Here is a 24,021-nt window from a genome sequence, read left to right as displayed (position 1 = left end):
AGATTAGTTCCTATGTATGTCCTTTGTTCCTTCAATAGCTTATTACAATGTGCTTGAGGATACTTCAATTGAAAAAAAGGTTTAAATATGGAGATTACTATTAAACGTGTACCCGTATGTAACTTGCGTTACATCAGATAACAAGCTCATGTAGTTTGTTTCACTGGACTGCACTTGTGGTCCGTCCTTCAGTATTTTGATGCTTTCCTTTTGATTCATAAAATGTTGTGAATTTTGGTATCATTCAAAACAAATTACATTTATTAGGTTTCATTTTGAAACAATGTACAGACAAGTCCCCAACTTAGAAACCGGTTTGTTCTTAAGGTTCTTAGGTCAGCCCGTAGAAGCCCAATGACCTCCACCACAGCCCAAATGAAAAGCTGTGTCAGCCAGATCTGGTTGGCTTTTGTGGACTGACCTGGACATTTAATCACCATCTCTTATGTTGTTGCCGTTAGAAATGCATTCCAGGTTGGGACTTGGGATCCTGAGAGCACATTCTCCCCTGTGGTGGCCGCTTGCTACCTTGCAAGGTGGAAGCCCAGTCTCCTTACTACCAAACTGTAGTTGTAAGCAGAGAGAGGGGTGAGATGTTTATAGGACATTCCCTAAGCTGGGGAGTGATTTTTATCAATATTCATGTTAACTGTACTTTGGTATAGACTCCCTATCAATTTAATAATATGAAAAGCCTTAAATAAAACTATGCATGTCATTCTATGTGCTATTTTATATCAGTAAATAAGCTTATGCTTGCCAGTTGTATACACAGTTATGAGGTGTATAGAACTGACTTTGACAGTATTTTTTGCACTGTTTCCTATCTGTTTTTATAAAGTCTTATTTAGATATTGGTCCTTGTTTATGTTCTCACTGCCCTTGTGCTTGCTATAAAATGTTTCATACGTGCCTTTACAAATGTGAGATCTTTATTCTAACCCTTTTTTGTAAAAGATATCTATTGATTTCCATATGCAATAAACCTTTTTTTTTTTTTTCCAGAGAAAACACTTAACATCTTCTCTTTTCTATAATGTATGTGTTTGTATTAGTTGAAAGTACCTGGGAACACCTGTTTGCTTTGTTTCCTAAGGCCCATTTATTGCGACCCACTTTTTAGTACTGCATAACCTGATCATACTGAAGATTTAGTTTGAAATTCCCAAGGTTGTCACTATTAGAAGAAACCTGAAAGGGCTGATCACTACGTAAGTGGAGTGAAGAATCCATAGAAATGGGGCTTTCTCATAAATGCAGCGATAAGCCTCATTAAGCTCCAAGCCCCTCTTCACTCCTCCTCCACTGTCATTTACTCAGTTACCAAACTGTTGATGTGGAAAATGCAGGAACCAACCAGGCTGCCGTAAAAATCCAAATTCTTTTGTCTTTCAGCTTTGTAATAGCTCAGTATGTCTCTAGGTTAAAAGGTGGCTGTCCTGTCCCAGACTGTTAGCCAATAACTGCCATCACACATACACGGTGAACCCCTCCCTTGTATGCGGGTAGATGCTTTATGTATCTTTGGTAAGTAACAGAGAAATATAACTTCTCCCAGTAACGTATTGACAACGCCCATGGCTATACAAGGGGTCACTGAACTACCAGAGATCCCAACTAGTTTCACATAAAAAAAAAAATGAGAATACCATAAGTCACTCTGGGGTGAGAGAATATGGGAAGCAAATCTTTGCTTTGTTGCCAAAGTCACACATAATTCTCTATGGTGACTTTGGCAACAAAGCAATGATAATGATTGAAAGAAAGGCTACATAATGTTAAAAAAGATGGTAACAGACAAAATAGGCCACTGGAAATGGAGGTAAATCAGGTAAAATGGCAAGACAACAGATACGCTGATTTATTTTCTCTTCTGTGAGCTGAGCAAATAGAATCAGTTTCTTTTCTTTCATTAATAAACAGAAAAAGTAGAGGTTTATTACATAATTGAGAGATAAAACAGTAACCTCATAGACGTATTTGTCTCCAAGTATACTCTTAGCAAAGCTGGGGAAACTTTTTTTAAAGAAGAAGTAAACAGCATAATTCCCCACAAATCTAAAGATAAATATAAGAAACAGCAGTGCGCACACACAAATATGCAATACGATGACAAAACCAGAATCAAATATGTCTGTTTTATGTGATTTTACCTCTTATTTTCTTTAATAAAAATAAATGGGAAAAACTCATCAGACTTACTAGTTGAGAAATGTAATGGGGGAAAAAAGCTCAGCTAAAGAAAACAAAAATCTAACAAAAAGAATAAACAAGACTAGTATAAACACAGCAAAACTCCTTCTGAGGCAAAACTTACACAATTTATCAATAATTGATAAATTTACCACATTCTTGAATAGGAAGACTCAGGAAGAGGCCAGTTCTCTGTAAATCACTGACTCCAGTCCAAGTCCAGTAAAAAAATCACAACAGCACCAGAAAAATTCAAGGAAACCCGGAAGGATTAGCCCTAGTATATACTAAAAGTTTTACAGTGCAACAGTATAAAAGAGTATTTTACTGGCATAAGAATAGATCAGTGGAATGAAATACTGCAGAAATAAACCAAAGTCTTAGAGAAATGATAATGGAACCCTTCCAAATCTTCATGGGAAAGTAATAAATCATTCAATAATTCAATAAATGAAAATTAAATTTATTAAGGAGTACCATGGGACATTTTATTATTTGTATTTATTTGAGACTGGGTCTCGCTCTGTTGCCCAGTCTGGAGTACAGTGGCACAATCTAGACTCACTATGCCCTGTGTCTCCTGGGCACAGATGATCCTCCCACCTCAGTCTCCAGAATAGCTGGGACTAGAGGCACGCACCACCATTCCTGACAAATTTTTGTATTTTTTGTAGAGACAGCATTTTGCCATGTTGCACAGGCTTATTCTGAACTCCTGGGCTCAAGCGATCAGCCTACCTCAGGCTCCCAAAGTGCTGTGGTTACAGGCATGAGCCACTGTGCTTGGCCTGGATAAACAATTCTACATAGATCGAAGATTTAAGTAGAAATTAATACTACTTTTTTTTTTCCCTTAAGACAGAGTCTCTCTCTGTCACCCAGGCTGGAGTGCAGTGGCACCATCTCAGCTCACTGCAACCTCTGCCTCCCAGGTTCAAGCAAGCAATTCTCCTGCCTCAGCCTCTGCAGTAGCTGGGACTAGAGGCACGCACGACCTTGCCTGGCTAAACAATTAATATTACTTTTTATAATAAACCAGTAATAGTTTTCTTCACTTAAATATGAAAACAGTCTGCCTTTGTACAGCAAGTGTCATAAAAAATAAAGTTAATGGACAACCAGAGTAAAAATATTTTTAATATATGACAAGGAGCAAATACTCCAATATACACTGAGCTCATAGGTTATTATGAAAGACATTGACAAATAGCAAAACAAGCAATGGCCATTGTGATATCATAGAAAAATTTGGAATTTTATAATAAGGGTGATAGGAGCCTCTTCTGTTTTAATGAGACAACTCTTAGTGGGCCCCTGGATAGCTTCAGGATGGGGATGCGTCTTCAGAAATACTAAGAGTTGATTAGGAGCTTAGAACTTTCTGCCCTTTCCACTCCCACTGCTTCACTTGACTAGCCTAAAAATAAAAAAATTAAAAAAAAAAAAAAAAAAAAAAAAAAAAACTTTCCACCCTATCCCCAACCTCTAGAAAGAAAGAGATCCTAGAGATTGAGTCCATTTCAATGGTTATTTATCAATCATGCCTATGTAATGGAACGGCCATAAAACCCCTTGACCAATAGCGTTCAGAGAGCTTCTGAGTTGGTGAATGGCAGGAGGGTGGTATACAACTCCATGAGAACAGAAGCTTCTGTGCTCAGGATCCTTCCAGACTTTACCCAGTGTACCTCTTCACCCGCCTATTCACTTGTATTTTTTATAATAAACCAGTAATAGAAAGTAGTGTTTTCTAGAGTTTTATAAGCCATTCTAGCAAATTAATGAACATAAAGTAATGGAGGAGATGTTGTGGGAACCCCTTGACTTTGTAGCCAAGTCAGACAGAAGTATGGTTAACCTGCGAACCTGATACTTGTTGACTGGGATTTGAAATGAGGGCAGTCTTGTGGGACTGAGCCCTTAAACCAGTGTTGTCTGACACTAACTCTGGGTAGTTAAGTGTCAGAATTGAATTGTAGGACACACAGTTGGTGTCTCAAGAATTAGAGAATGGCGGGTGTGAAGCACAAAAACAAACCCACACATTTGGTTTCAGAACTGTTGTGAGTCAAATCAGCTCATATTGGTGTCAGAAGTGGGATTAGAAGGACCCTGATTACTTAGTATCAGAAAATTTAGGATTCACTAGAATGGTCCTAGCTAATGGAAAAGTGGTTTGGGAAGAAAAAGGATGAAAGGGTGGGAGACACAGAACCTTTGATTCCTGGGTAGTCAGTCACCCATGATACGAACCAGCATGACAGCTATGCTGTTATCAGTGACTAAAAGTAAGTTACTAATGGAATTTGGAGTAGGATCTAACTCCTGAGGAATTGGTTCACTGGATGCATAAGGAAATGCAAATGAATAAGAAAAAAGCAGAATATATAATTCCTTGGTTTTTGTTGTATCTGTAATAGCTAAAGTGAAATTAAAAGAGTGTTGGCTGAGCTGGGCATGGTGGTTCACGCCTGTAATCCCAGCACTTTGGAAGGCCGAGGTGGGTGGATCACGAGGTCAGGAGTTCAAAACCAGCCTGGCCAATATGGTGAAACCCTGTCTCTACAAAAAATACAAAAATTAGCTGGCGTGGTGGTGTGTGCCTATAGTCTCAGCTGCTCAGGAGGCGGAGGCAAGGGAATCGCTGGGTGGAGTTCAATGCTAAACCAAGCTCAGATTTCAGACAGTCTGACCTTTGGCCACTAGCCTTGAAGCTGCCTTCAAAGGGTAGAATTATGCAGAGACAACAGAGGGTACCTCGAAGACCTCTGGTCACTAAGAAGGTGGTGTGTCGGCAGGGTGGGGAGAGGCCCCAGGAGGGGTAGTGTGGAAGAGTAGTCTCATTTGTAGATCAGTATCATCAGCTTCCTGAAAACCCCTTACTAAAATGGATTCTGAGAATAACTAATTTGGAGACAGTATCTTTGGTTTTGAATGCTGCAGGATGAAACAATGTATTTGGGTTGATAGAGGACCGACTGCTCACTGTGGAACAATGGCAGATGGCTATATCTGACACAGACACACAGCAGGTTTTTCCTGAAGGAACAACCAGCCTGGTGGACTGGATAAAAGGCACTCTGAGGTATGTTTACTCCTAGAAGTGAGGCTGTCCAACTCCCCCTGTAAATGTTAAAAGAAACACTCTAATGACGTAGCTGATAAACTCTGTATGCAAGTCATGTGGGACTGGCTTTTTGGTAATTGGGACATTCACCCATTGAGTATGCCCATTGCCAAGATCATGGTCAATGTTTTTTTTTTTTTTTTTGAGACAGAGTCTCACCCTGTCGCCAGGCACCAGGCTGGAGTGCAGTGGCACAATTTTGGCTCACTGCAACCGCCGCCTCCTGGGTTCAAGCAACTCTTCCGCCTCAGCCTCCCAAGTAGCTGGGACTACAGGCGCACGCCACCACGCCCAGCTAATTTTTTTATTTTTAGTAGAGACGGGGTTTCACCGTGTTGGCCAGGATGGTCTCAATCTCTCGACCTCGTGATCCACCCGCCTTGGCCTCCCAAAGTGCTGGAATTACAGGCGTGAGCCACCGCGCCCGGCCCATGGTCAATGTTATGATTAAGAGGCATGAGCACCTTTTGCATGGGTGTTGCATGTAACTTTACTGCTTCAAAATTGAGCAACGCTCTTAGAGGCCCTATCAAATTTGCTGTCTTTGCTTCCTCTCATGGTTCTCACTGATGCTAATTAAAACACTAGATTAATTCACAGAAAAATATGAATTAAGCAGAGGGCCTAGGTGTGAAAGGCAGAGCGATGAGTCCAGGTATGCATCCTAAGAGGGTGGACATGTTTAAATGGTTAAGAAATGGAGTGAACAAAGAAAACATTGACAGAGGCAAAACAGAAAGCAAAAAGAAAGGGAAAGAGTCAAGAGACTTGTTCCAGAAGGGTGAAAACCTTGAATGGTTGTTTAAAATGAGAGGCCAGGCGCGGTGGCTCACACCTATAATCCTAGCACTTTGGGAGGCTGGGGAGGGTGGATCACTAGGTCAAGACATTGAGACCATCCTGGTCAACAAGGTGAAACCCCGCTCTACTAAAAATACAAAAATTATCTGGGCGTGGTGGTGCGCGCCTGTAATCCCTGCTACTCAGGAGGCTGAGGCAGGAGAATTGCTTGAACCCAGGAGGCAGAGGTGTGGTGAGCCGAGATCGTGCCATTGCACTCCAGCCTGGGTAACAAGAGCGAAACTCCGTCTCAAAAAAAAAAGGGATGAGGCTGGGTGCGGTGGCTCAGGCCTGTAAGTCCAGCACTTTGGGAGGCTGAGGCGGGCGGATCACCTGAGGTCAGGAGTTGGAGACCAGCCTGGCGAACATGGTGAAACCCCACCTCTACTAAAAATAAAAAAATTAGTTGGGCGTGATGGCTCACTCCTGTAATCCCAGCTACTTGGGAGGCTAAGGCAGGAGAATCACTTGAACCCAGGAGGTAGAGACTGCAGTGAGCCAAGATCCTGCCATTGCACTCCAGCCTGGGTGACAGAGCGAGACTCCATCTTTAAAAAAAAAAAAAAAAAAAAAAAGAATGAATGAGACAGACGATGGGGTTAAAAACATTGCCCCAGCCCACACTGTGGAATAAAAGCTGGAGTGCTGATATGTGCAAAATCTCTGTGGGATAGTTCTTTGTGGAGCACAGACTGGGACTTACGGCAAAAGCCTGTGAGCACCTCCCAGCGATGACTACTGGGACTTTGGACTAGAAAATTTCCATTTGAGAAGCAAGTCATCTCATCAGACATTAATTGAAAATACTCCTCTGACTGAAGGACATAAAATAATCTTGAAACCTGAAATACCTATGAAGCCTTAGATGATGCTGGAGAAACACTCGAATGTGGCTGGCAGTGCCCAGAAAAGTTCCATCAGAAAATGAAATGGTTTATACAGGATCCTGTTACCTGAGGAATGCAAGGAGATATTCACAAACGGGAACCTCTTTTGTCCTAGGACTGACTGGTACTGCATGAGAAGCTGTCAGATTCTATTGTCACCTGGAAAGTGCCCAGAAACAGCTCTTCACTAACCGACAAAGAACTGCTTGGTTTATGGACCACAGTTCCAAAGTGAATGGACATCTTGTTTGGAAGGTCACTACTCTGATCAGAGAAAGGTCAAAGTCAGCTTGGTGGACTGAACTGCTTGTTTTGGTTTTTACCAGCTCATTGGTGCTGGTGAATATGGCCAGGCCGAAGGGCAATGGAAAACCGGCCCATTAAAGGGACGGGCCACACAGATGGAAACCACTATGGGAATTTGACGTGTGTGTTAAAGTAGGATGTATCAATGCCCATCAAAAGAAAACCCTTTCAGTATCAGAAGGTAAATGGAATCAACAGCAGGTACCCTCATGTGCTCACCTAGGTGGCCACCTACGTCCATGAAATGAGTGGACGTGGCGGGGACAGGCTGCATTGCAGAGATGGACTCAATCTAGACCTATTCCAGTTGCACCCTCTGAGAAACAAAATGCCAGTTAAGAGCTGTTCGCCAACCAAAGAGATAAAAGATGGCTACCTGGCAGATTCCCTGGAGTGGGGGACCCTCAACATAGCTGGCAAGTCAGGCTAATGCCAGCAGGCCCAAGAGGCTACTACTGGATCTTGAGAGAAATAGATACTGACTCTGGCCTGGGTTTTGCTTACCCAGTGATAGATACAAGTATGCTCAGAGTGCTCTAAAAGAATCGGAAGAGCCGGGTGTGAAGCCTGTAATCCCAGCACTTTGGGAGGCCGAGGCGGGCAGATCACCAGGTCAAGAGATCAAGACCATCCCAACATGGTGAAACCCCTCTCTACTCAAAATATAAAAATTAGCCAGGCATGGTGCCATGCGCCTGTAGTCCCAGCAACTCAGAAGGCTGAGGCAGGATCTTGGCTGAGTCAAGATCGTGCCACTGCACTCCAGCCTGGTGACAGAGCGAGACTGTGTCTCATAAAAAAAAAAAAAAAAAAGAACCGGAAGATACTGCACCCATTCCAGACCAAGGGACACACTCTGCAGCTCACGACGTGCTCCAGTGCAAATGGGCACATTATGCTGCATATTATCCTCAGAGAAATGGCTTAATAGAGAATTGGAACAGGCAGTTGAAATATTTACTGTCTAAAATAGGGGGAGATAAAGGCCGGAAGGGCTGGCTTCCATGCCTTCATTAAGTGTGTGCTCACATTAAAAAAAAGGGGGGCCTAAGGGAGTGTCCCCACTGGAGAGTCCTGTTTTTCTGGGGAACGTAGGGAAGAGGGGTTGGGAAAGGATGCTGGTGTGACCATCATTCTTCCTAAGGAAAAGATGCTGGTATGATCATACTTTTTTTCTCCGTCCCTACATCATCTCAACTTTCTCCAATCTGATGCAGTGGTCCTAGGACCAGGGCTGCAACTACCAGCAAGAAACTGGAACTGTGTTTCTAAACCTTTATGTCAGAATTCCTAAGGTCCTGATGGGGCAGGTGAGGCCTTCATCCTGTTTGGCAAAATTGGGGTTACAGGTGAGTGCAGTTTTATTGCCTAGCAGCAGAAATACCCCACTAGCTCTATACTGACATAATCCTACCCTATCTGAAGGGACCGGACTGAAAGGGAGGGATTTGTTAGACTAGTATTGCTGTCTAGTCTAACAATCTGCAACCTAGACTAGCAGAGAGGTGGAAACTAATTTCTCTTCCAAAGGTGAAGAAAGTTAAGGGATAAATGGAGAGGAGAAAGAGCAGCTGAGGGCAAAGGAATGCGTAAATGAATTATGTAATAGGGGAAATCCAGTATCGTACTGACATCTTGAAAAAGGCTCAGAACAAGAGACGATATTGTCTCTTAGCTCAATTACACCAGAGGCCTGAGAGGAGGAGGACGTATTGCCTAGATCACTTTCGCCTGTGGAACCTGACAAGATCAACTGGAAGCCTGCACACCCGAGTGGCCTCAGCTAGGGAGGTGTTTTCATGCAATAGGATAGACTGGATTAATTATCTGTGACTACATGGGAAGCTAGAAATGTGCCAGTAAACATAATCCTTTTTCAGTAGAAATCTGCGGTCAGCGACCAGAGGGTGTCCTTTACTGTCACAGAAAGATATTTGGTCATTGTTCTCAGTTCCTGGCATACCGCTCCTAAAACCTTTGGAACTTCCTAAGTGAGAAAGGCGATGGAAGTCTTGTTTGTTCCAATATGGCAACTACTGGTGGGCCTTTAGATAGCTTCAGGATGAGGAGTAACCTCCAGGAAGACCAACCCTTGATTAGAAGTTTGTAATGTTCAGCCTCAACTTCCCAGCCTGTGGGGAAGACAGAAGGGTTGGAGACTGAGTTAATCATCATTGGCCAATGATTTCATTCAATGACTAATGATCCTTTATGTCATTAAAGGATCAGTGACTTAAAACTCCCACAATGGGGTGTGGAGGGCTTCCAAGTTGGTGAACACGTCCATGTGCCAGGAAGGCGTCACATCCGCTCCATGAGCATGGAAGTTCCTGTGCTCCGGACCCTTCCGGACCTTGCCCTGTGTACCTTTCATTGGCCAGTTCATTTATATCCTTTATAATAAACCAGTAATAGGAAGTAAAATGTTTTCCGGACTTTGATAAGCCTTTCTGGCAAATTATCGAACATGAAGGGGAGGGGATGGTGGGAACCCCCTGACTTTGTGGCCAAGTCAGATAGAAACTGGGTAAACTGGGAGCCAGGCAAGGTGGCTCATGCCTGTAATTACAGCACTTTAAAAAGCTGAGGTGAGAGGATCTCTTTAGGCCACGAGTTTGAGACCAGCCTGGGCAAGACAGCAAGACCCCATCTCTAAAAACACAGAAAAAAATTATGCCACTGCACTCCAGCCCGGGTGACAGAGTGAGATCCTTCCAACTGGCATCTGAAGTGAGGGAAGTCTTGTGGGATGGAGTCTTTAAACCTATGAAGTCTGACGCTAACTCCAGGGCAGTATCAGAATAGAACTGAATTGTAGGACACACAGTTGGTGTCCAAAGAGTTAGAGAATAGCTAGTGTGAGATAAAACCTCAAACATTTGGTGTCAGAAAGTGTTGTGCTAAAAATGGCTCAGCCATGAATGTCAATTCACCGAAGAAATAAAATAATTCCTAAATAAATGAAAAAGTCCAATCTCACTAATGTATATAAAACAAAAGGTTTCATACATTAGATTGCCAAAAACATTTTATTGATAATACAATGTTATGAGGGAGAGAAAAGCAAATACTATTATTATTATTACTATTATTGAGATGGGAGTCTCGCTCTGTCACCAGGCTGGCGTGCAGTAGCACGATCCTGGCTCACTACGATCTCTGCCTTCCAGGTTCAAGGGATTCTCCTGCCTCAGCCTCCCAAGTAGCTGGGATTACAGGCACGCGCCACCATGCCCAGCTAATTTTTGTATTTTTAGTAGAGTCAGGGTTTCACCATGTTGGCCAGAATGGTCTCCATCTCCTGACCTTGTGATCCACCCGCCTCAGCCTCCCAAAGTGCTGGGATTACAGGAGTGAGCCACCACGACTGGCCACAAATACTGTATCTTATTGGTATCTGATGCAGTTTTTTTTTTTTTTTTTCACAAAAGAAAATGTGGCTATATTTATTCAAATTTTTAAAATGTTCCCACTATTGGATCTTAAAATTACACTTCTAGTAGGAATCTATTCCCCAAAATGCTACCACACGACAGCAAAGTTTTATGTTTTTATGTTTCAGACCGTTCATTGTGGCATCGCTTGTAATAGCAGCAAACTGGGAAAAACCTCATGTCCATAAATAGAAGTACTGAGTCCATGATGACATGCATCCAACGCAGTATTCCGCCTCTAAATAGAATGAGGCAAATCTGTAAGTGCTGAAATGCAAAGAGATCCATTTTGTTGATCCAGAGAAGCAGGTTACAAAATCCTGTCAGCAGTATCCTGTCTTTGTTCTTCTGGATCTAAATCTCTTTATACAGATACATCATCCAGGAATGGAAAAAGCTGGAACCACATAAAACAAACCGTTTATAGAAGGTAGTTGCACGCAGTGGGACTGGTGAGGAACAAAGAAGTTTACTTTTTTCATATACACTTTTTTTTTTTTTTTTTTTTTTTTTGAGATGGAGATTACTCTTGTTACCCAGGCTGGAGTGCAATGGCGCGATCTCGGCTCACCGCAACCTCCGCCCTCCTGGGTTCAGGCAGTTCTCCTCCCTCAGCCTCCTGAGTAGCTGGGATTACAGGCACGTGCCACCATGCCCAGCTAATGTTTTTGTATTTTTAGTAGAGATGGGGTTTCACCATGCTGACCAGGATGGTCTCGATCTCTTGACCTCGTGATCCACCCACCTCGGCCTCCCAAAGTGCTGGGATTACAGGCTTGAGCCACCGTGTCTGGCTTCATATACATTTCTATTGAGTTTTTTGAGAAAGGATTACTTTTGCAAATTTTATAAAACCTGTGGCAATGGTAGGCCAAGCTTATTTTAGGTTTTGTTGGAGAATATACAGTAAATGAGCATTCTTAAAACATTAAGTTCCACTGATCTGGGACCATGCCTTACTCTTCTCTTTGCACCTAGAGAGCTATTCAGAGCATTTTGCATAGATAGTACCAGGTGTTCAATAAATGTCTTATTGTTCTACACAGGACAAGAGAATGCATCCTGTCTGCTAAATCCCACTGTGAGCAGTAAACTGCGTGCGAAAGAGGGGCATGTGTGTGAAGATGCCGGTGCGTGGAGATGAGGAGGGGAGGAAAACGTACCAGATTTACAGCTGTTCTGTTTCAGACCATGACTATGAAAGGTAATTGATGTGTAAATTTCAACAGGCTTTACTTATTTACCAGTGGGGAAATTCCTGTCTTTGGACTACAAGACACTTTTCTAACAGTAACACCCCTGCACTCAGGAATGTGCGCTGGGTCCGTCTGTGCAATGGTTGCTAACAAACAACTCCGCAGGTTGCTGCCATCGAGGCTGTGGAGCTGTGGAAAGCTGGATTCCTGTTGTCTGTGCGTGTAGGGATCAGTGTTTACTCAACAACGCAGGGTTGGTTGGGAAGGAAAAAAACTTTTTTCCTTCCCAAGCATACCCTGGAGTCTTTCCAAACAAGGAGAGTCCTGCACAGAACAATCAACAGAATGAGAGATGGCAAATCTGCTTTCAGACAGATGGGGACATAAAAGCCAAGAAAGCAGTGCACACACACAGCACCTTTCCACACTGAAGGAATACCAGGCACTGGAGAACAGATTTGAACCTCTCGCCTGCCAGAGGGCACTCGGGTCACTTGACTGTTCTCCACCACAGACACTTTTCTTTCCTTCTTGTACCTTTTCTCTTTCTTCCTGTTTTCTTCCTCCACAGCCGCAGTCCCATGAAAGCAACTGCAGAATAAAGAGGCTGCCCAACCCCAGTCGCAGGGAGGAGACTTGAGCTTGCTGAATTATGGACAGCACGTGTCACTTCCACTCCAAGGCTGGGCTCCCACCACCACTGAGGAATCCTCCCCACAGATGGAAGAAAACACAAGCCTCAAATACTGGTATCTCTTTTATTTTCTTTGATCATTCAAGTTTGCTCAGAACATTACAAGAGGCATGAAAGGAAAAATAATCGCATTTTCAAAACTCGGTCTGTCCAAAGTAAATGAAACCATGCCATTATCTCTTGGAAACAAAAGCATTCAAAATTAATTTGATGTTAACGTTCAAGATTAAGACTAATCTCAACGGATGGCATGTGCATTAAGTGCAAGAAGTATTTTCATTCCAATTATTTTACAGAAATGCTGGAGTGATGTGTGCAATTTGCAGTATTCAAGTCCTTTAAGGTTACTGAACTAAGCATTTAAATGAAAACTGAAATGCTGTATAGTTTCAGTGGCTCTCAATTTCCTGTTTGATCTCAGAAATATATGGATGATCTTTGCCGTGAGCTACTTCCATGATTGCAATGGCCTAGGAAAGAGCGAGACAAATAAACAGTGAGAGCCTGGGAGCCAATCCCTCACACCTCCGCCGGGTAACTTTTAAGTTGGATTTCTCTGCTTTCAGGCACGGGATGCAAACTGGCTATTAAAGCCTCTGTTCTCCTCCAGGACCAGGCTTTTTTTTGAAAAGGAGACAAGACCATCTGGTAGCCAGCTCATCCAGTGTCTACTGCTAGGTCAAACATTCTGCAAAAATAATTCAGGTAGCAGCTGGAGAAACAATGTCGTGAAACTGATTTCATGATATTCTCTTGCCCCAAGAGTCTAGATATTTCAGTAAAAAATGCTTTAAGGACTAAATTTGTTGATTATGTTCAACCCAGAAAATAGGTGATGCTGGCACGGAAAGTCCATAGTGAATTTTATATCACAACTATTTTGATTTTTAGCTGACATTACTGATCGGCAAGACATGGTTAAACCATTTTTCCCTTTCAAAAAGCACACTCTTTCCTTTTAATACATACTCTCAAATTTTTTTTTTTTTTTTTGAGATGGAGTTTCGCTCTTGTTACCCAGGCTGGAGTGCAATGGCGCGATCTCGGCTCACCGCAACCTCCGCCTCCTGGGTTCAAGCAATTCTCCTGCCTCAGCCCCCTGAGTAGCTGGGATTACAGGCACGCGCCACCATGCCCAGCTAATTTTTTGTATATTTAGTAGAGACGGGGTTTCACCATGTTGACCAGGATGGTCTCAATCTCTCGACCTCGTGATCCACCCACCTCGGCCTCCCAAAGTGCTGGGATTACAGGCTTGAGCCACCGCGCCCGGCTTCATACTCTCAAAATTTAAAGAAAGGTAGCAGGTTTCACTGGGGGATGCTAGAGAGAATGTACTTAATAAGGTTTCTTTACAGTGGGGCAATGTAAAGTGGTCAAGTTTCCAGTGGTTTAGTCATTTCCTAGCTGTGTGGCCTTAGGTAATTTACTTAACTACTCTGTGCCTCATTTTCCCCACCTGTAAAGCTGGAACTAATACCTGCCTCTTAGGGTTGTTAATTCAGATAGTGTTGCCTGGCATATAGGAAGTTTGTATCAAATGTCATTTCTAAGAACCTATTTGCTCTTTTGTATTCAGCCAAATTACTCAGAGAAAAAATACTCCCCCAGAGAATTTCTGATGACCTGTGACTATGTCAGCCACTCCTATCTATTACATATCCTCCTCCTAGTCTCAAGCCAAGAGGAGGCAGGTCAGGTACCAGCGCAGGCCTTCGGAAATCACCTGTTTCAGGTACTGCCCCTGCCCCTGCATTCATTTCAAGACTTACATTCCTTGATCAGATCTATTACTGATCTATTACTTAATCACCTGACACACACTGCAACTGTGACCTAAATGGCTAATTTTCCCTCCACCTCACTGAGACAATACATAGGTTATCTCAGAAGCCAAATTCCGTGGTTTAAAACAGAAAATACTGTTTCGCGCTCCCTTCCAGCCTGGCTGTGCCCTGACACTTCTCTTTGGGATGTAGGCCTCACTCCATCTTCCCAAATAGTCTATCAGGAAGCTTTGGAGAATGTGAAGGATTAGGTCTGCAGGCCTTGTCCACGGTCCCAACATTTTATAAAGTCTCTTACAGGAGTAAATGGACTATCCCCCAAATTACACTGTATTGACTGTTAATTCCACATCACAAACAATGGGAATCAAGACTCAGGATAATGACTCGGAGCTCCTGTGATGTGACGGCAGCCATCAAACCAAAGGTGAATGCTGCCCATGGGCCTGGCACCCACCAGTTTCCTCACAGCTTGAGCGGGAGAAACTGAAGCTTTCCAACTTAGAAAGACCCTCATTTGAATGAAATCCCCACCAGGTAACCTAGGCTATACTCACTTGACCTGCTTGAACTAAACTTTCTTCATTAGGAAAGCCTCTCATTTTTGTGAGAATTCAAAGAAAAAGCACCCAACAGTCTTAGTATGTAACCGGTCCCCAATAAATAAGAGGATGATGAAGTGCATTTTAGAAACAGCTGGTGTGCAATCCTAACCCCCTAACCCTGACTCTCCATATGCTACCTCCCAGATTTCATCACAGTTATGGATCATCATTCTGAAAATCCTAGTTATTTCTGAAAACAGAATTCCTCCAGGCACAGGCTGGGCCTGTGATCACAGCCAGCCCTCTGGATGTGTGCACCCCTTCCCTTCGAGGCAGGCCCGGGCACAAACACAGGAGAGGTTATTGCTCACTCCACCCTCACCTGCAGGACTCGCCCCGGCTGCTCCAGCGGCCAGAGGGTGGGTGAGAGCTGGTCACCCTCCACTCCTTCAGCCCCTCAGCTTGGGTGAGGCACGAAGGAGGTGCACTGAGGCCGTCCGGCCACGGGGAATCCTAAGGCTGAGTTACAGACATACCTTCTTCAGGGCTTTCTCCCCGGCGGCTTTGTGTTCCAGGCCCATGTAGAGTCTCCCTAGCTTCAACCACATGGAGGCCACGTTGAGCGAGTACAAAGGATAGTGCTTACTGCAACAAGAGAAGGCAAAAGGCCACCGTGTCAGAGGCTGCTGAGCTGCCCCACAGGCTAGGCGCAGGTAGCCAGAGGCTGCCGTGCTCAGGGCCAACCTCTCCCCACCAGGAGCCTCTCCAAACCCCGCCAGAGTTTGGGTGGAGCATGTAGATGCTAGAGTCCTGCCCAATCACTGCAGACACTGTTCATTATTTGCAGTTCATGTTTTCTGAAAAGCATGCAGGAGAAATCCCTATTCAAAAACATCTGTAAATACAACCTTCAATCCCAGTCCAGAGTTTTCTCTTTCAGATAGACCCAGAGGAAGACCCTGGGAAAACAGCTTTTAAATAAATGCCCCATTTATGAAGCAGCATTTACTTAAAAGCTGTTTTTACGATAGGTCTATCACCTCACATTAGGACAGTGCACTCAGACAAGACACACACACACACACGCCCCTGATGTGTCTTAAGACCCCAGCTTTCTGTGACACCATGACATGGGTTGCTTTAGCAAAACTAAGCGCTCTGAAGTCAGAACACTTCCTATGTCTTCTGGATTTTCTTTCCCTATTGTCCAGCAGGGGCTTTAGATACAGCAGGTGTTCTTTCTGATTGTACCTGAAGGCTGACTGATGGGGTCTGCCTGGGAAACAGCCATTTCCCTCAGAACAGGGCCCAGAGGCAGCTGGTGGGTGAGCCTGTGTGTGTGTTTACATGTGTGTAAGAGGTGTTTATTTAAAGGCTAGGCTGTTCCACTCTGTGTCTCCTAAAAGTCAGTCCAAAAAGACATGTTCTAGCTGCATTCCTTGGCAGGAGGCAGTTCTGGGACCCATGGCCCCACAGAAGGCCAGAGCTGGGCCTCCTGGAGGGGCTCGTGTAGGTAAAGATGGGTATAGCACAGCAGGGCCCTTCTGGGAGAGCCCCAGGGCTGGGATGCTATCATCTGTCTGCCTCTCTCTCCCTACAGATCTCACAGACAACAGTGCATGAGGCCAGTGGACCTCCTCCCCCAACTCCAGGAGAAATGGAAAGATTGAGTTTATCCCCAATTTAACAGTGTTTTCAAGAGCAGGTTTGAGGAGCTGGCTTCCTTTGGGCTCCCCCTGCTGGCTAATGAGGGCACAGTGGGGTAAGTAGAGGGTGGAGTGGGCAGTGGACATTCAAACCAGACACAACCTTCAGAGACCCTAATCTCAGAACTGGAAGGGGACTCAGGGCTTCTCAAGCTCCTGAGAAACACCTAGGATGCTTCCAGAACACAAATTTCTGGGTCTAAGCCCAGCGACTGTGAATCATGTGGCCCACTTGGTGTTGGATGTACCCTGTAAATGCTAACATCAGTGCCTTTACAGAGAGCTTCAGTGATGCCAGCTAGGCCATCCAGCCCTGAAGTGTCTAGCAGAGCTAGATGACAAGCCCACAACTTCCACTTGTCACTCACTTCTAGGTTTAGTGACCCTCTCAGGCAGAAAATCTGTCCATGGCGAATATTCACTATTACTACAAATTATAAAACAATTTGCTTTTTTTTTTCAAACCTGGGGTGGGGAGATTAGATAACTGCAGTCAACCCACTGGTCCCAGTGCTTCCCCATTTGCAAACTGGGACTGCAATTTGAAAAAGCAAAAGAAGGGGATGGTGTGAGTAATGATGAAAAGCAGGGTTTCTAAGACTACCACTTAGCAACTAAACTTGGCCATTAAACTTGGAAGTGGTGGGTGGGAAAAGCAGCAAACTGGTGGTTTCTCAAAATTAGCCTGAGTTGACTGCTACGGATACTGCGCTGAATGGACCCGAGAAGGATCTTGCCCCAGTACCCACTGCAGAACCTCAACCTGTCTCCTCTGGACGGTGGCAGGAGGAGCAGCACCCTGCACCAGCACCTCCAGATGTGGGTGTGGAGAAGAGGCAGCTGTGCTAGTCAAGTCTCAGCAATGGGCAGGAAGACGACACTATTGTATACATTCTAAACGACCAAATCACCTGTAGGGCTTAATGATTTTCTGTCCGTATTGCAGGGCTCCTTCCCAGTCCTGCATGTACAAGCAGACACCCATGGCCTGGTACATCATGTGCAGCATGTACACGTTACTGTCCTCAAACACGGAGCTCATCTTCTCCTGGCTGAGCTCGCAGATCTCCAGCAGCTCGCTAGGGGGTGCTGCAGAGTCAAGGAAACAGCCGTCCGGGCCCATGCCACCTGGAGACTTCCCCAGGGTTCAAGGAGTTCTTTCTCCCCTCCACTCTCACCCTCACCCCATGAAAGAGTAACTTACAGAAAGCGAAACAAAAGTGAAAGGAATTACATTTCTCTAGAAGAAACAAAGGAAGAAAACCTGAAGATCTGAACTGCTCAACAAAAACTAAAAAATTTTAGCCACAGGGTCCAGACCCTTAGTTCTGATGTAAACAATGTCGATTAAACTCACAATTCTAATCAAATTCAAGTCCTCACCCAAGTTGGAACCCTGAGCTCGACTCCCACTATGGCAAAGTTCTTTCTTATGCTGAGAAACAACATGCCTTTCTCTAATTTTCTCTCCCTGGTTTTAAATTCTACCCTTTAGGGTACAAATCGAATCCCTTTTCAACTCCCATGAAGATGCTACAATACAATGGTTAAGAATATGGATTCTAATAGTTAAAGCTGGGACAAAAATACTAGGTCAGCCACCTAGGACCATCAGCTGTGTCCCTTGGGTAAATTACTTAATATCTATCAATCAGCCTGTTTCCTCATCTGATGCATGGGAATGAGGGAAGTCTCTGTTCGGAGTGTACCTGTGAGGAGAGCTGAAATAAGCGAGGCCCTTGCCCAAAGTAAAATACCCAGCGCACAAGGCCATCAAAACTCTGTCCTTCATGGTCCTCCACCACATGCAGTGCCCAGCCAAACTAGCCAAATAAGGGGAAATAAGACCATTCCACTCTGATAGGATGGACACCACATCGTGGTGGTCGGAACATCTGTACACATTTACCAGGAGATAGTCCTCCTTTGATTTTCAGAATCTGAGGCCCATCCTTCTCTTGCTCCTGCTTCCCAGCTTCCCACCCTGTCTTGCTGGTGAGGGATCATGAACTATCAGGCAGTTGTAAAGGATATATTTGTAGTGCTTGGCCCTCCGGAACTCTTCGATGACGTTGCGTGCGTATCTGACCATGTCTCGGATGGCTTCCGCCTTTGGGGGATCACTGAGCTTCCGGATTTCCACCTTGGCCTTATCCTGAAAGAAATGTCCAGAAGGGCAAGGCGTTACCCCCCATGGAAACCACACTGATGGGGAGACCTCTCATATAATACACGTTCCCATACAGAGGTAGATACTGGCCCATTCCAAGGTTACAAAACAATGACAGGAAATCAGGCAGTGCATCTAAAGAAATTCAGTATTCCATTACCTTTTAACGGAAACAAAAGTAATAGATTATTTTCTAGACACTTCTTATCTAGAATGTGTTGGCTATGGGCAGATATACGTGTTCACACATCTACAAATCAAGAGACTAGACTAAGGCAGGCAGGCACTGATGGAACAATTTGGAACTTCCACCTATTCTGGTGATCGGGCTGGAAAGGCTAAAGATGATACTCATGTGCTTTTCTTTCCTCCCATGAGCAGTTGTTTCTTTTCAAGAAAGAGCAGTTTGGCAGATCCTTCGCTTATGTGTACAGCGTAATGGAAATGTTTTCTTTAACTACTAGGAGCAGGTCTGAACGGAGACCTGGTCTAACTGGATTCCTTCTGGCTGGCTTTGTAAGGAGGGTTTAAAGGGTCAAAAAGATCCTAGAGGAGACACACCAAGTCAGACAAGCTCTTCCGCAGAGAGGTCCCGAGATCAGGGTGCAATCAGTGCTCTTGCCCCAGGAACGGCCTTACCTTGTCCTTGGTGGTGCACTCCTGGCACTCACAGGTAAAGAAATAAGAATCTCTTAGCCGGTCATTCCTATCTTCTGTTGGGTATAGGAGATCAATATAGCTGGTAAAAACCTATGGGGCCCAAAAAGGTAAAGCTTCAGTCTGCTACAGGTAAACTCATTCCCATGCCTTTGCAGTCACCTGTGGTGGCATCCATGCAGGGACAAAGGAGAAGGCGGGCCACAGCGGAGGAGTACGCTGTTTAAGGCACTGAATTCCTGCACTGAGAAGCCACCGGACGCTGGCTTTCTCCGGAAGGTGTTCACTAGTCCACAGATGAACTGGGAGCTGAAGCCAAGATGCAGATGAGTGGAAAGAGTCTGTAGACTCAAGGAACCCTTAAAGCAGTGACCTGGAGGGTGCAGGGGATCCCTGCTCCCTTGGCTGCCTCTGCCTGGCCTTCGTGTAGTCTCACATTTCACTACCTGGGATGGTTCTAATGCTTTGTTGCCATCATCACTGGGTGTGTGCAGGGGAGGGCATGAGTGTGCACACTCAGGCGGCTGAGTTCCCCTTCTCACATCAGCTGGCAACGGAGCAGGAGGCTCCGCTCGGCAGACTGGGACCCACAGCCCTGGGTGGCCCGGAGACCAGTGGACGGTGAACACAACTTCTAGGTCACCAGAATGCTGCGGCCTGGCGGGGCGGGCAGCTCCTTATCCTGCAGAGCAGGGAGCTTGGAAAGTTCTTACCTTCGGTTCACGGGGCTCCACTGTCCTTGCCTTTTCCTAACGGGGTCTGTAACTAAGACTTGGAGCATATGGAGGAGACCAGCATTTAGATGTCCATTATCTACTCACTGGGACAGCACTGGCTGCTTATCCCACACAATCAGGCAAATGTCTGACTGAACAGATGGACTCACAAAGCCGCCAGCGTGCCAGTGACCGCGGGCACCGCCAGGCAAGCAGGGGAGGACACGCATGGGGCTGGGTGCTGCAGGGGCAGCCAAGCTCTCCCCAGCCCACAGGGCAGTACTGGACACATTGCAGGTCACCCTGAAACCCTGGGGAATGGAGTTTCTCCTTCTCTGAAGGGTAAGTAACCCACAAAGCACTGACTTCCCAAAAATGAAGTCACTGTGTTTCAGATCTGGGAGAAGGTGACGGCAAAAGGAAACTGCAGCCAGCCCTGCCCTGCCTCACACCGCAAGAGCCTGCCCCATTATCTCTGAAATAACCGACACACAGTGCAACACACAGAAGGTTCCAGAAGATGGCGACAAAGGCCACTCCGGTACCACTGCTCACCGTCAGACTGAGCCAGCCTAGGTGACAACCCACTCTTCTCTGCAGTCAGCCCACAGGCGGGCTGGAGCCGGGTGATTACATTCTGACTGGCTGCAATGATCTGTTTCAAGAAAGCCTTCAAGGCAGTCCCCACAAGACATTCAGAAACTCAAGACACCCCAGCCGAAAAGGGACACACCCTCATCATGATGGATTTAGCCGAGGGTGGAAGGGCCTCAGCTCCCAGTACCACTGTGGATGAGTGAACGCCTTCCAGAGAAAGCAAAGCGCTTCTCTCTCAGCACACTGACAGTCACACTTCATGCTTCTAATACCCAGACGTGCACTGTAAAATAGCATTACAAATTGCTAAACTGAAATTTAACCTAAGTGTGTGATTTGCAAGTCCCCCAAAATTCCTGTCTTGCTGAGGATTTACTTAAGAACAGAGCATACTACAGCAATCTACCAGGCCAGCCCTTCCCAGGTGAGGTGTCCCATGAGGTAGTCAGGAATCACACACGGGAAGGGGACAGGGAATCGTGGAGCAGGTGATGGGACGGCTGGCTGATTCTCTCCACATCCCAAGGCTGAGGAGGGAAGCCAGTGTGCCTCTTGGCCACAGACTGCCTTGACTTCTCCTATGACTGCATATACCTGGGCATTTGAATCACGTTCCTAAAAAGTGAGCTACGACCTGAAGTTCACATGCGGAACTGACAGAGCACGAAATGCTGATGTATCACTTGCAGGGCCAGTTCTTTAGCTACTGCTGCGTCATTTGCTTTCTTTCACTTCGGACCTCGCGGGGATGGTGGGCAACAAGCAAGAATTCACCAAAAATTAATAAGGCTCAAACTCCATTGTTTGGCAACAGGGATAGAGAGACTCTAAAGAAAATCAAAAGTTTCACTGTGGTCATTTTGGTAGTAAATGTCTTCTTTCTCTGTAAATCTCCATAAAGCTTTGTGAGGAATTTAACTCAAATTCATTATTTTTTTGTTTTTCTTAACCACTGATGGAAAAGGTAAGCACCAAACAGAAGCCCCAAAGTGTGGGAATGTAAGCTACAGGTCACAAATCTGATCACCGACTCTGGGGGAGCCTGAGGACGGACTCAGCTGAACTGCTGGAAGCATTCAAAGCTCATACTTCAAATAAAACTGCACGGATCTGTCCACGTTGCCTTTTAAAAGAGCAGTCTCCAGCCCCCTGCTGCAGCCACCCATAGCCATGAACTCACCTCCTCTCCCGGGCTGATTTCCTGTACAGCTCTGACTTCTGCCAGCGTCCCTTTGTAGGTCACAATGACATTGGGGCAACAGCTATGATTCATCAATGCAACACTGTCAATCGGAAGAGAAAACCCAGTTTTTAAAATGAGACAGGGAGGCTGTTTAGTCTCCTTGACTACTTCCTTGCTAAGTCAAAGGAACTGAATCTTTACAAGACATTGTTAAAAAAATCTAATAATTGGCTATCATATTCTAAGAAGTTGTTCTGCATGCATTGATAATCCTATCTACCATCTAAGACTTTCACCATATTAAAAACTGAAATCCACAATTCACGTAATATCTAAGCCAAAACCAAAAAACATGCAACAACAAAAACAACAAATGCCACAAATATTCCTTCCTGATAGAATGCGGCTCTCAGAACCCAATACCCACAGCTACTCCACTATATAATGTCAAAGACAGATTCGTTGTCGTTTTCAAGCAGCTTTTTGTATTAGTGGATTATTTCTCACATGTTTTTTTCAGATGTTGAGAAATGCCAGCTTCCTAAGGAGGGAAGGGTGTGTGATCCCCCGAGAGACCCGGAGACGCCCGTCTGAGTTTCTCTGCACCTCAATTTCCTCATCTGGAAAATTGGGACATTACTGCTCCTGCTGCTCACTGTCTGCTTTTCAGGGACAGCGAGAAGGAGAGAGAGATTCGCCTATGCGAGGTGCTTTGAGCTTTCTGATTATATCAAGGTCAAAGTTCTGAGAACAGAAATTTCTAAACTACAGGGAAAAAGTGCTTGATCTCTGAAAATGCTGCCTTTGAAATCACAATGCCGATATGATTTCAGCCCAAAGGGATTTTTTCCCCCAATTAAAACTGCCCGGAAACTGGGGCTCATGCTCCTGTGGGCACTCACAGCCATGTGTGTCATTGCTCTGGTGGCCAGTGTCACCTCCCTGACCTTTCAGAGACCACAGCCCCTCTCCTGCTTGCTCCGAGAATACAAAAAGGGAAAGGGGTTTCTAAGCCTGATGAGGATGAGCTGCCCCAGGCTGGCCATGGCCAAGTGCACGCCCCCACCTCCCGGTGGCTAAAGGCCTAAGCAAAGTGTGTGGTTGGCCAGGTGCCTGGGACAAACATGTAGCAACTTCCTGGTCCTGACCTTGGGGAGGGTCACCTCTGCTTTACACCAAGGCCCACCTGGCTTCCTGGAAGGTGATGCCCAAGGAATCTGGCTCTAGGAAATCTGATAAACAAATGTATCGAAAGAGTAGTTGTTTTAAAATAGCACATTTCTAAAACCATCTTGCAGAACCACTAAATAGTTCAAGACAGACTTGGTATCTTTTTAATGAAGGTGGGGGAAATGTACGAAGGCAAAGACCCTGAAACAACTCATATTCTTGGTATCACAATTCTCTTGGCAACCACTGAAAGGTGTGAATCCTCAAAGTACCTCACTTTTTTTTTTTTTAAGATGGAGAGCCCAGGTTGGAGTGCAGTGGCGTGATCTCGGCTCAGTGCTGGGCTCACTGCAACCTCCACCTCCTGGGTTCAAGCGATTCTCCTGTCTCAGCCTCCTGAGTAGCTGGGATTACAGGTGCATGCCACCATGCCCAGCTAATCTTTGTACTTTTAGTAGAGATGGGGTTTCACTATGTTGGTCAGGCTGGTCTTGAACTCCTGGCCTCGTGATCCACCTGCCTTGGCCTGCCAAAGTGCTGAGATTAGAAGCGTGAACCACTGTGCCTGGGAGCACCTCACTCATATCTTTTGGTCTTTAAGATACCGAGAACAGAGACGTTCCATAGTTCATTTCAGTTCTAAAGGTGTCAATACGTGCCTTCTTCAGTGAGTCCAATGCCCTCTTTTTCTCCTGCCTTTCCCAGGGGCCAAAGTTAAAAAAAAAAAAAAAAAAAAAAAATGCTTCTTTCCTCACTACCAGAATTGCAACTGCAGATGACACCATTTTGGCCCCAAGGACAGTAATATTAGGT

At 45.1% G+C, this 24,021-nt stretch overlaps 1 protein-coding gene across 3 annotated transcripts in view; it reads right to left on the bottom strand.

Annotated features, from left to right (window-relative positions):
• Nucleotides 1-12,727: 12,727 nt before the first annotated feature.
• The window catches only part of SMYD2 (SET and MYND domain containing 2), a 58,045-nt gene continuing 46,751 nt past the window's right edge, over nt 12,728-24,021 (bottom strand). For 2 of the 3 annotated variants that reach the window (XM_003930357.4, XM_010340946.3), the window contains 6 exons: nt 22,036-22,138; nt 19,525-19,635; nt 18,750-18,870; nt 17,627-17,801; nt 15,546-15,654; nt 12,728-13,147 (listed from right to left, as the gene is read on the bottom strand). In XM_003930357.4, the coding sequence (XP_003930406.1) occupies nt 13,067-13,147; nt 15,546-15,654; nt 17,627-17,801; nt 18,750-18,870; nt 19,525-19,635; nt 22,036-22,138 (700 nt within the window). In that variant the 3' untranslated portion in view covers nt 12,728-13,066. The remainder of the gene's footprint in view (nt 13,148-15,545; nt 15,655-17,626; nt 17,802-18,749; nt 18,871-19,524; nt 19,636-22,035; nt 22,139-24,021) is intronic. The other variant, XM_010340947.3, reaches the window with a different exon arrangement.

This window comes from Saimiri boliviensis, chromosome 14 (genome assembly GCF_048565385.1).
Source record: "Saimiri boliviensis isolate mSaiBol1 chromosome 14, mSaiBol1.pri, whole genome shotgun sequence".
NCBI lineage: Eukaryota > Metazoa > Chordata > Mammalia > Primates > Cebidae > Saimiri > Saimiri boliviensis.
This window is presented reverse-complemented; position numbering and strand designations above follow the sequence as displayed.